Source organism: Notolepis coatsorum (genome assembly GCF_963971535.1).
Source record: "Notolepis coatsorum genome assembly, chromosome: 13".
Taxonomy (NCBI): domain Eukaryota; kingdom Metazoa; phylum Chordata; class Actinopteri; order Aulopiformes; family Paralepididae; genus Notolepis; species Notolepis coatsorum.
The window spans coordinates 68,932,787-68,946,314 of NC_140177.1; the positions used below are offsets into that span (position 1 = coordinate 68,932,787).

Below are 13,528 nucleotides of genomic sequence, written 5' to 3' on the forward strand. Positions count from 1 at the left end.
CGATGCACAGGGCAAATTTTTGGGCCACAAGAAGTTACCTTGTTGCTTTAATCATACAGGCCCATCTTGAGGTCAATTAGAAGCATTGTGTGTACTTCTCGCTACTATGGTGTCACTTTGTGGCCTGTTGTTGGGGGCGTTGCCCAAACCCCATTGTCCCCAAAATTGCCTTGTGTTGTGTTAGGCTATCACCGCCCCAAGGCTACACTGTGTAAATGTTTTAGTTTTTTTATTCCCATCAGTACAATTTGAATAGATGAGTTGATTACGTGCCTCGATTCCAAAACAGTGACCTCGCTTTACGCACCTGACACAGTGACCTCGCTTTACGCACCTGACGCAGCGACCGCGTGTATATTTTCCCCAACGGAGTTTCACTTCTGCGTTCGGTTTGCGCAATCTGATTGGCCACTGGCGTTTTTCTCAGCGCCAATCGCGTTACTCCTAACAATCGCGCCAGCAGGCTGTTACCCTAACCCTAACCTTAACCAACTAACCCTAACCCTAACCTTAACCAACTAACCCTAACCCTAACCTTAACCAACTAACCCTAACCCTAACCTTAACCCTAACCTTAACCCTAACCTTAACCAACTAACCCTAACCTTAACCCTAACCTTAACCAACTAACCCTAACCCTAACCTTAACCCTAACCTTAACCAACTTCGAAAGAGAGCGAAGAGGTCGCGGGGGAAAAAAATCGAATCTACTAAACTGGCTTCAGAACATCCCACTCCACTGACACATGCCTTCTCTATTTGAACGACCACATCAAACAAGAGGTGGACGCGGGCAATTGGTTTTGATAGTCTATCAGTGAGCTGGATACAATCCTACCTGGAGCGGAGAGAACAGATGGTGGAGGTAAACGGTACCCTATCCCCCCCCCTCCCAGTGAGCTGTGGTGTTCCACAAGGAAGCATACTAGGACCGCTACTGTTCTAATTTATGCAAATGACATGTCGTCAGCTTGTGACTGCAACTTGTTCCTGTTTGCGGACGACTCAGCCCTGCTGGTCTCTGACAAGAACAAGTTACAGGTTGAAAAAACCCTCAGCTCGGAACTAGGCAAAATCTGCATATGGCTTGCCGATAACAAACTATCATTACACATGGGAAAAACAGAGTCCATTCTCTTTGGTTCAAATAACAAACTCAGCAAGACCGACGGCTTCTCAGTTACAGTGGGTGACAATATTGTCACAAGGAAAGATGAAATTACCTACCTGAGTTCCATCCTAGAGGCTAATCTTTCCTGTGACAAAATGGCATCCAATGTAATAAAAAAAGTCAACCAACAAACTCTATTCTTGTACCGGATCTCCTCTCTGGTAAACAAGAATATGGAGCACTCATTCAAGGGTACTACGACTATGCTTGCACCTCATGGTACCAAAGCACCTCAAAGGCACTAAAAACCAAATTACAAACATCTCAAAACAAACTAGTCAGACTACTGCTTGACCTGACTCCTAGAACCCACCTCACCCCTGCCCACTTTGACAACCTAGGATGGCTTAGAGTAGATGACAGAGTACAGCTACTTGCAATGGGCCTGGTCTACAAGATACACTACACGACCAAGGTACCCATGTACATGTCAAAATACTTCCCAAAGGTCAGTGAATACCACGATCACAACACCAGAGGGAGCTCCACAAATCATGTTAAACCCAGATTCGGCTCAAACAAGGGACTAAACACGTTTAGCAATTATGACACATCAATGTGGAACGCCCTACCCACATTTGAGGTGCTTTGGTACCATGAGGTGCAAGCATAGTCGTAGTACCCTTGAATGAGTGCTCCTGCCAGCGTCTTCAGGGTATTCTTGTTTACCAGAGAGGAGATCCGGTACAAGAATCGAGTTCGTTGGTTGACTTTTTTTTATTACATTGGATGCCTTTTTTTTGTGTGCCATTTTTGTATTTATTGAGCTGTACTGTACTGTACCCATTCTGCAATCTGTTAATAAAGTTTTCAATCAATCAATCAAGCGACTTCGAAAGAGTCGCTCGCCAAGCTTAACCAGTTTGTTATGAGTAACGTGATTGGCGCTGATAAAAACGTCAGTGGCCAATCAGATCGCGCAAAACCGAACGCGGACGTGAAACTCCGTTGGGGAAAATATAGACGCGCAGCCATATATCTATGCGCGCAGCAACCACTAGGTGCGTTGCGCCCGCGATTCGCGCACATGTTAATTGGGGTCATAACCGTCACGCAGGATTTCCGGAAGTTGATTGTCAGAAATGGCGAGCGAGAATCGGGCGAGCTTCTAAAAATCGCGCCCTGGGCAGTGCAGAAGATGGTAGCCGACAACTATAGCCTCATTGGTGGAGCTTGCTAGCGCCAGGGGTTTTATCGAACATGAGGGCTACCCGCATCAAACCTAACTTATCCCGTGATTTTCTCCTGTCGTGTTTTGTTGTTTTGTTGTGTACCATGTTACATGCCACGGTCGTGGACGGGAGGAAAACGGCCGCACACCACTGCTCGTCGACGTCAGGGCGATCATGTCGTCCGGATGCAACAGTCAAGAGTGCGCCGCACCACCGGTCGTTGACGGACGATCAGAAGGCGGACCAGAACTTGCAGTTCATGTTGAGTTTGTACCGCAGCGCGGCCGAACCGGACGGCAGACCCAAACAGCACCGAAAGTTCGGGTCCAACACCGTCCGGCTGCTGAGACCTTCGGCGTTCTCTGCGCGCACTTCTGTCGCGTCCAGAGGTGAGATCACGCGTTCCTCTCTCCCTTCGCCTGTTGTCTGGTCCCGGGTCAGCGAAGGCCCGCAGGAGGTCAAACTGTTGCCTCAATTGTTTGTTCAATTAGCGTTTTCAACGTGTTCATTAGAGCATGGATTTATAATACAACGCAAGATACTTGTGCCCTCTTTCCTTGTGCATTTATGTAATCTGCAATTGGATCAACAGGTGGTGATTCAGAGGAGCATTGTCAAGGCTGGCCTAATTTGCTTTTACATCTGATTTTGGAATCATCTTCCCAGCTCACTCAGAGCTATTACCTATTTTGTCAGCTTTAAGTCACTCCTCTCCAGACGAGCTGCTCCTGTTTTACATTTCTTTTATTTTTCTTGTGTGTGTACATTTATGAAATGTATTTTGTTCCCCTCAGGAGGAATCTGTGGGTGGGTGATGGACTGGGTGGGTTGTGCTTTGGGAGAGCTCTTGTCATATGCATGCATGTTTTTATTGTACGCTGTCTTATTTTGTGTTATGTATTGTTTTTTTTGTTACATAAAAAAAACGAAAACGAGATGGTTCATCTCAAGGGGTTTATCCTTTCAATAAATAAATTCAAATGTACATGTTTATTAAAAAAAAATCGAACTGATTATCGGTGTTCTTCCTAATGGCAGGCTTTGTTTTCTGAATTAGACATATTTACTTCCATCTGATATTAAACTGTCTTTTCCCTTTCCTCCCTCTCACTCTCTCAGACCACCACTACATATTCACAGGGGAGTATGACCTTCATGCTCTTCCCTTGGAGCAACTGGTCAGAGCTTCATTCGTCCACCTCCGGTCCTCCTCCACATATTCCGGCATGTCCCAGCCTCTCCACCTGCCCCGATGCAAGGCTTGGGTCACCTTGCTTGGCCAGGGAAGCCAGAGCAGCCCCCTTTCTCGAAATGGCATGGTCACCCTGGAGCCCCAGGACCAGTGGACAGAGATGGACATCACGGCACACGTTACTGGACATGTTCTCCAAGGGAGGCAGGGTAACTTGAACCTCACGGCCCAGTACTGGTGCACAGACTCTGGGTACGCTCCGAAGACCAGGGGCCCCAGCTGGAGGACTGCTTGGGGTTTAAACAGGACTTATGTGAGGGGGGGGAGTAAAGAGAGACGGAGACGGGAAGTCTCTGCGTACCACCTGGGAGTCCCCTCTCTTCTTCTCTACCTGGAGGAGGAGATGAGGGGCTGGGCGGGGGGCCTGTTGGCGGCCGAGCCGGGACACGACGAGGGGGGCAAGGCGAGGCGGACGCCGTCGCACCCCGCTCTCCGTCGACGGCGCTCCGTCGACTTCCTGTCGCTGAACGCCAAAGGGCCCTCTTCGAAGTCGAACCCCCTCAAGAATTCCTCTGCCTCCTCCATCATCTCGGACATCCCCAACTACAAGCGCAAGACGAGCGCGCCCAAGAACCGCTGCAAGCTCCACTCCTTCCGGCTGTCCTTCGCCGAGCTGGGCTGGGGCCACTACTTCATCGCTCCCCGCGTGTACAACCCTCGCTTCTGCCAGGGCGACTGCCCCAAGATCCTCCACTATGGCTACCAGTCGCCCAACCACGCCATCATCCAAACGGTCATCAACGACATGGGCGTGGGGGAGGTGCCCGCGCCGTCCTGCGTGCCCTACAAGTACATGCCCATGAGCGTCCTGATGGTGTACAAGAACAAGGTGGAGTACAAGGAGCTGGATGACATGGTGGCGGAGTCCTGCACGTGTCGGTAGAGTGACTCGAGGTGGGTGGGGGGGGGGGGGGGGGGGGGGTGGGGTTGTCGTATGGAAAACCCCACTGCGTTCAACCCAGAGTTTTGAAGCTTAAAACGGAATGCGCGGAGGGGGTGGAGTAGTCGGGTCGGTTTTGCTCACCAACGTAATTATGGAGTGGAGGAGGAGTGAGAAGTTGTTGGGGTTTCGATTCTCGACTATGGTGTAAAAAAAGCACTGTACACGACAGCTGCTAAACGTAGCTCACACCTCCACTTAAGAGCGACGGGGCGGTATTGTACATGAGATTATAAAAAGACGTACCGGTCCCAATATCTGGTCTCGGGTGAGTTATGATGGGAGCCTGGCTCCCGCTGACTTGACGCCATAGGTTCAAGTCCCACTGGGTATTGAATACTATGTACCGGGGACACGGTCAAGTGTTTAGAAAAAAAAGGTGGGGAAGTTACTGGTATTTCAGTTCCTGGTTACTGTACTACGATGCACTTTAAAGGACAACTTGTGCAAAAAGACAATGGGGCTCGCTTAGATTCAGAGTACTGCTGGGACTTTAGGGTAACGTAACTGATGATACAAAATGGGAAATGTGCAATCTATTCTAAAGGGTCGTGGTAGAATGTAATATAATGTGGCTATATATACAGTGCAAGATATTTTCTAAAACGTATTTATATTCAAGCCTTGTCGATGGAAATTGTATTTTGGGTGTTTCGAGCTCCCCCAAAGTTTAATATCGGATCGGAATTTCAAACGAGATATCACTATTTTATATCTAAAAAGCATTTGAAAACATTTTTCTGGAAAAAGTTATATAATGCTGATATAATGTGTCTGTAGCGTTCAAAACCAATCGATGTGTGCGTTTTCTTTCTTTGTCTGTTCATCTCGTCTTGTCCGAATCCGTCTGTTAATATTTTTTATGTCTTTCTTTTCTTTTTTAAAACCTTGTAGATGCTTGACATCTGGGACTGTGGTTGATTATTTTGAAATTGAACAAAATTGAAACGCAGAAACGGTAACAAAGCTATATTTGTATATAATGTTTTGTTTTGGATCCACACTAGTTATGTGTCGGCACTTCATATGGCAACCCTCCTCAGCCAGTTTGGGTCAGCCCTGCCAACGAAGACAAAAAAACGAACAAAACAACAAAAAAATAATTTTTAGTGTTTTCTTTTCTGTTTTTTTTTGGGCATTGTAAAACCAAGAGGACGTGTAACACGCTAGAGGTTTTGCTGCTTTACTTCTGAATCCACACTCTTTTGTACATATTTTTTGATGGGAGGAAGTAACCTTAACGAGCGAGTAAACTTAATGAGCAATCGGAGAGGGATGAGGGGGAAAGAAAGGAGAAGCAGCTGGTGGCCTGTCTGAGGAACAATAGCCTAAAGGGATCCCAACCAGAGCGTGACACGAGGGCGGAATACGGTCAATGGGGATGAGTAGATCAAGCAGGTGAAGGCTTTCACACAAACTCTGTCTTGATCTCTATGAGAAGAAAAAGTACAGTTGTGAGAAAAAAATAATGTAATATTTTATTATTATGAGTGAAAATGAATAATGAAATAAAATGCATATTTTCTAAAAGCTCATTTGCTGGTGTTATCTTTTGACGGTGTCATTGCAAATGTGCAGTCGGATTTGTTTTTACCTTTTTTAGAAATATCAGATGTGGCTTTTCCAACCTTGGGTTTAAGACTCAAACTATAATGGCACTAAAAACAGCTGACTGGCCAATCGACCATTTCAGAGCAATATCTGAAATGAATGGGGGGGGGGGGGGGGGGGGGAACGGGGGACAACTACTAACCTTTTCTACTGTCCTTTACTAGCATGCACTTTGCTAACTAAGGAATCTACCGTGCCTATATTACTACCTACTATGCTAATATGTCTATACTACTATGCACTCAAAGTTTGACACTGTTTGATGACCAATGTCACTGACTCTTAGTTGCCAGAGTTGTTGCCTTTCTGCTGACTTGTATAGAACTTGTAAGTCGCTTTGGATAAAAGTACTCGGCTAAATGTAAATGTAGACCTACTGGGTTCTGTGCCCTTTCTCTTGTTTTCGATGCACTGTTATACCTTGGCCAGTAGATGGAGCTCTAATACACGGTACTAAAACCCAGTACAGCATTCATTATGTCAAACACACTTGATTGATTGATTGAAAACTTTATTAACAGATTGCAGAATGGGTACAGTACAGCTAAATACACACAATTGTTAAGGGGATGCAGACCAGAGAAAGACTTTCGTCTTGTTTACATCAGGGTCCCCCATTTTCAATTCATCATAACATAATATGACATACATGACATACAGATAGACAGTACTGCTACTTCTATACATTTATGACATACCAGATTTGCAAATACAGTACTGTTTGTGACAAAAAAAGTTACCAGAAAAGGGAGTATATACATTTGAGATAGAAACTGTACATATCCAGGCCCTGAATTCCCAGGGTTGCGTTCAACCCTTTCCACGTTCCCCTCGCAGGTCAAGAGAACAGGGCCCTATTCCCCGTACCTGGTTCAACTAAATCGATCAAGAGTCCCATTATCCAGATTCAATTAACCCGATGTTTGAATCCGGGATTTTCCTGTTCCTCGAAGGTGGATTCAGTCTCGTTCATTTGAACCAGACTTGAGACCCAGGATAATTGCGCGCGCCCGCCTCAGCTGCAAAGACAGCAAGTGTCGATAGCAGAAATCCTGATTTTCTAACGGCATTGATTGATTGATTTAAAACTTTATTAACAGATTGCAGAATGGGTACAATGCAGTACGGCTCATAGCCTCGCCGACAAGTTAAATGCATAATCTATAGGCTAATTTTAAATCCCTCATTACCCCAATCAATCAGATTATATTTCTTTAAACGTACCTGCTGGCAGTATAGGCTTATGGAATGAATAATCAAATGAGATCTTGCTAGCGAAAATAATTAGTTCAGCTCTTTCAGAATAACGATAAAAACAAGCCCAAATAGTAGGCTATATCTAATTGATACGAATTATATCATGAGGATATCTGTATGTGCTTAATGTACTATATAAATACATGGTTTCCAAAGAGAGGCTTGGAGGGAGGCTTGCAGTTACACTATTAATCAGGTTTTAATCTGTTTCGGACCTAATCCATACATGCATTGAATTGATTACCATTTGGTTTATACCAGTGACACCTCATGTTCATCATCAGATAACAGTGCTTGAAAAGATAAATGCATTTTCTCGAATTCATTCATCAAAAACGTCAAAGGCTCATTCAATTCATCAAGTCACGTCACGTCATCAAATCCATCAAACAGCGCATCTCCTCATATATTTTAATCCCAGTTACAATATCACAATAACGTGTGACACTATCACAGTGATACAATTAAATACTCCACAGATTCAGATTCCTCATATTAAATACTCCACAGATTCAGATTCCTCATAATTCATATCCACAATCTGCGCATAGACGCTTCAGCTTGAATGAAACGCATCCGGGTGCTCCGTTAAGCAAATACACAGCGAAGAATATTAAACTAATCAGAGCCAAACACCCGATAGGTTTCATTCATTAAAAATATCCCAGCGGGATTCACATTTGCAATGATCCGGTTAGTCCGTTATTAAAATAACTGTGTGTGTCGCGACTCGCGAGCGCCGTATCCGTATAAATATGACGTGCATTATATAGGACAAAGTAAATTCATAGGCTGAATATGATTTATTATCAGCGTTACTGCAGACATATTATTTTACATTTCAAACTAAGCACAAAAACATAATTCAGAATGGTATAATGCAGATCTAGACTGTGAGAATCATTTCAGGAAGCGAGCTGGCATTTCTTTGCGGGGGCGTGGCCATGGTTCATCCAGCTAACTGAACTTAACCCTGCTCTCGACCAGGCTCAAACTTTTTGATCTGTTGTCATAGTGATTTAGACAATCAAGCGTCGGGGAATGGAAAGGTCTGGCTTAAGTCAGGCTATGCTGGATATTATCCGGCTAACTCAGTTAGCCAGGTACGGGGAACAGGGCCCAGGCCACGGTTGGTGCAAAGACGGCCTCTAGTCTCGCCCCCCTGCCCTTTGGACTGGCTCACTGCTCAAAGTAGTCTTGAACCTGTTTATCAAAAGTCTTTGCAAGTAAAGGGTAAAGGTTGCATCAATTATTTAGACAACCGTGGCCTTTTATGTAATTATTATTTAAACATCAAGTTACCCAGGCGGGTCTATAGAGCGGATTCCCGTTTACGACGATGGCCTTCAGCGGACATGGTTCAGAGGTCAGACCACTGTGTGTGTAGGACAATAATTTCATCCTGCAATGTCACTCGACAGTCCGGAATTGCAGCTCTACAACACATTAATCTCGGTCAACATCTGCAGAACTTCAAAATCAATAATATATGATATTCCTTTATTGATTCCCTTAAAAGAACACGCCAACATTTTGGGAAATTAGCTTATCGTCTTCTCCAGAGAGACAAGAAGATGGATACCAGTTTTCTTTGCGTTCAGTAGAGAGCTATCTGGCTGCACGTTAGCCTAGCTTAGCACAAAGAAGGAAGCGGACATGGCCGGTTAGCCTAGGCATTGTCCAACTAACGCCTCTCCCGAAGGCTAACCGGTCATGTCTGCTTCCATTCATTGCGCTAAGCTAGGCTAACATGCAGCTAGATGGCCTTCTACTGAACGCACAGAGGGGAAACTGGTATCTATCTTCTTGTCTCTGGAGAAGACTGTAAGCTAATTCCCACAAATGTTGGCGTGTTCCTTTAATTTGGGCGTCATTGCAGGAGGGGAGGTACAGGTATGGGCAGGGTAATAGTAGAAAGACATAAATATAGGCAATACAATAATAAACTAATTGTAAACAATATTAACTCTGAATATGATTAAGTAAACTACTCAAAGGTGCAGATGAAGGTCTGTATGCCCTATATGTTACAGTACATATGGGCAATAAAGAATTAGAATCTGAATATTCTTCTGAGTAGAGTAAAGTAAATATGTATGGTGCGTTCCACAGCTGGTTCAGTTCTTTATGGTATTTTAATGGCATGAAACATCAATGCTTAGTCAATAATGGGTAATATGAATAATGATCCTGTATGAGTTCTATGCATCTATTGTACTTCATTTTATTTTCATTTCAAATCTTTATTTATACTCAAAAGGCAACTGAGGTTTCCCTCATTTACAGTTACTGTACATCAAGTTTGCAATCCAGCGATGAGCATCATAAATACAGCATAGAACTAACGGCGTACAAAATCACAACAATGAGACAAGGCGAGGGTAGACAAAAGTAAGGATCATCAATTAAAACATGTACAACTTGATCGACAATGATTAGTGATCAATCAATGATTAGGGGATCTCTGGCAGCTAAGGGTCAGTGGCGTTGTAAATAATTCAAATAGTGTCAAACTTAAGTGTTACACTCTTAATTGCATGGTAGTTGTTATGTCCTCGCGTGTCTGAGCAAGACAGATAGCGACCAAAAACTCCAATAAAACCATCTTCTTGCCTCTGGGGAGTGAGTTTACTTGCAGTACCGCTTAACGTCCACAGTCACTTCACTACACTGTCCATCGTGACTGTGGATAGACACGCGGTGCCTCCGTTAAACACAGTAACGTGAAATGCTCATTAACTTAATGTAATAACATGAAATAATCAACTTCTTAAATGCCTATGCATTTACCTTCACAGGTAAGTGAAGGTAAGTATTATTATCTAACATAAATATCCAGCATGGTAAGTAAATCAGGTACGTATTAAGTACATATGAATTGTTATTTGCTTAGCATAGACCTCTATAGAAATACCCCATTCAGTTAGCTATAGTAAACTAGAAAGTGAAGCAAGATTCAAGAGATTTATTTGTCACATACATATACAAGACTTTGATTGATTGATTGATTGAAAACTTTATTAACAGATTGCAGAATGGGTACAATACAGTACAGCTCAATACAAGATTCAAGAGGTTTATTTGTCACATACATACCAGGGCATACAGTGAAATGGCATTCAAGAGCCTGATGGCCTGTGGGTAGAAACTGTTTGTCAGTCTCGTAGTTCTGGCTTTCAGACTCCTATATCGCCTGCCTGATGGCAGGAGGTTGAAGAGTGTGTTGGGGGTGTGTGCTGTCCTTAATTATGTTGTGTGAGGCGGCTGGGTGGCGCAGCGGACATTACGCTCGTCACCAACGCACGAGACACCGGTATCGACTCCGGCTGTCAGCGTTGCCTCCGGCTTGGGCCGGCCGTCATACTAACTCAATTGGCAGAGTTAGCGGGAGGGAAGTCGATGGGGTGGTAATCTGGACATTGTGGACAGCGACTCCTACAGGTCAGACAGGGCGCCTGCACAGCAAAAGACAGGAGAGGGCGGGGGCAGTGTGAGCCTCCTACACGTTACTCCTATCGGAGGAAGCATGTGATAGACCTCAGGGCTCCCTAGAACGACCAGTAGGGGGCACATGCGCACAACGACCAAGTAGGGGAGCGTTATTTTTTTCCGTAGCCGCATTTTGTGGAGACGCTCTCTGATTGGCCACTGACTGACGCTCTCTGATTGGCCACTGACATGTGCGCCCAATCGCGTGACGAGCTGTGTCTTTGCCCATTTCCGGGTCTAACAGCCTGCAAACTACCTAACGCCTAGTTTATCACTGGTTAAGCTTAGGCGACTCTTTCGAAGTTGGTTAAGGTTAGAGTTTGGAATCAGGGCTGGTGTTCTATCGCCATGCTCTAAGACAAACTCTAACCGTAACCAACTTCGAAAGAGTGCCTAAGCTTAACCAGTGTAGAAACAGGCGTCACACGATTGGGCGCACATGTCACATGAAGTGGCCAATCAGAGAGCGTCGCCGCAAAATGCGGCTACGGGAAAAAATAACACAGGTAGGCGTGGGGGGAATTGGCATAACGACAAAAATTGGGATGGGAGGAAAAAACACAGAAAAATCAGGAGGAGAAAAAGAGGATTAAAAAAATATATTATGTTGTGTGCTCTCCTGGTGGCCCTGGTAGAGTAAATGTCCTGTAGTGAGGGGAAGGCTGCTCCAGAGATGTACTGAGCAGTTTTAATCACTCGCTGGAGTGCCTTCCTCTCCTTAGCAGTGCAGTTTCCATACCAGACCGTGATTGAGCTGGTAAGGACACTCTCAACCGTACTTCTATAGAAGTTGCTGAGAATCCTAGGTGGCATGCCAAATTTTCTCAGCCTTCTTAGGAAGTACAGTCGTTGGTGGGATTTTTTTATTATCTGTTGGGTGTTGTGAGCCCAGGTGAGGTCCTCGCTGATGTGGGTACCGAGGAATTTAAAGGTTTTAAGCCTATCCACCTCTGTCTCACCTATGTACAGAGGTGTGTACTGTACACTTCTCCTCCGTGGGTCAATAATCATCTGCTTGGTCTTGTCTGCGTTCAAGGAGAGATTATTGTCCTGACACCTGGCCACCAGTTCCGCAGTTCTTCTGTAGCTCCCCCAGTGATCAGTCCGATGACTGTAGTATCATCTGTGAATTTGATCGTCCCCAAGGACTTCAAAATTGCGAGAGTGACCCCTCTGCACAAAAAAGGCAGTAAATTAGACCCAGGCAACTACCGCCCTGTTTCTATCCTTACCTCCATCTCGAAAATAATGGAAAAAATTGTATACGAACAGGTCGAAAAATACCTCGCGGAAAAAAAATCTAATCTACGAATTCCAATCTGGCTTCAGAACATCCCACTCCACTGACACATGCCTTCTCTATTTAAACGACCACATCAAACAAGAGGTGGACGCGGGCAAATACTGCGGCATGGTCATGCTGGACCTACAAAAGGCCTTTGACACTGTCAATCACACCATTCTGATTGACAAGCTAAAAGCAATTGGTTTTGATAGTCCAGTGAGCTGGATGCAATCCTACCTGGAGGGGAGAGAGCAGATGGTGGAGGTAAACGGTACCCTATCCCCCCCCCTCACAGTAAGCTGTGGTGTTCCACAAGGAAGCATACTAGGTCCGCTACTGTTCCTAATTTATGCAAATGACATGTCGTCAGCTTGTGACTGCAACTTGTTCCTGTTTGTGGACGACTCAGCCCTGCTGGTCTCTGACAAGAACAAGTTACAGGTTGAAAAAACCCTCAGCTCAGAACTAGGCAAAATCTGCATATGGCTCGCTGATAACAAACTATCATTACACATGGGCAAAACAGAGTCCATTCTCTTCGGTTCAAATAACAAACTCAGCAAGACCGACGGCTTCTCAGTTACAGTGGGTGACAATATTGTCACAAGGAAAGAAGATATTACCTACCTGGGTTCCATCCTAGAGGCAAATCTTTCCTGTGACAAAATGGCATCCAATGTAATAAAAAAAGTCAACCAACGAACTCGATTCTTGTACCGGATCTCCTCACTGGTAAACAAGAATACCCTGAAGACTCTGGCAGGAGCACTCATTCAAGGGTACTACGACTATGCTTGCACCTCATGGTACCAAAGCACCTCAAAGGCGCTAAAAAAATTACAAACAAACTGGTCAGACTACTGCTTGACCTTACTCCTAGAACCCACCTCACCCCTGCCCACTTTGACAACCTAGGATGGCTTAGAGTAGACGACAGAGTACAGCAACTTTCAATGGGCCTGGTCTACAAGATACACTACACGACCAAGGTACCCATGTACATGTCAAAATACTTCCCAAAGGTCAGTGAATACCACGATCACAACACCAGAGGGAGCTCCACAAATCATGTTAAACCCAGATTCGGCTCAAACAAGGGACTAAACACGTTTAGCAATTATGCCACATCAATGTGGAACGCCCTACCCAAAGCTGTAAAGGAATGTGAATCACTACCCACTTTCAAAAACACTCTAAAAAACACCTAAGGGAGACTGCAATTCGAAACTGGCCCCTGTAAATGTCCGAACACAACCCCCTCCAATGTACAGTAAATTACCAAGTATGGTCTTGTCAATATTCCAATGTACAGTTTTGTTTGTACAGTTGTACAGTGTCCCCCACCCACCCC

At 44.8% G+C, this 13,528-nt stretch overlaps 1 protein-coding gene across 1 annotated transcript; it reads left to right on the forward strand.

Annotated features, from left to right (window-relative positions):
- Nucleotides 1–2,446: 2,446 nt before the first annotated feature.
- On the forward strand, nt 2,447–4,478 carry bmp15 (bone morphogenetic protein 15; the record flags this gene model as incomplete). Its single annotated transcript, XM_084327696.1, has 2 exons — nt 2,447–2,732; nt 3,463–4,478. The coding sequence occupies 2 exons, from the start codon at nt 2,447–2,449 to the stop codon at nt 4,476–4,478; spliced, it is 1,302 nt and encodes a 433-aa protein (XP_084183822.1).
- Nucleotides 4,479–13,528: the final 9,050 nt, after the last annotated feature.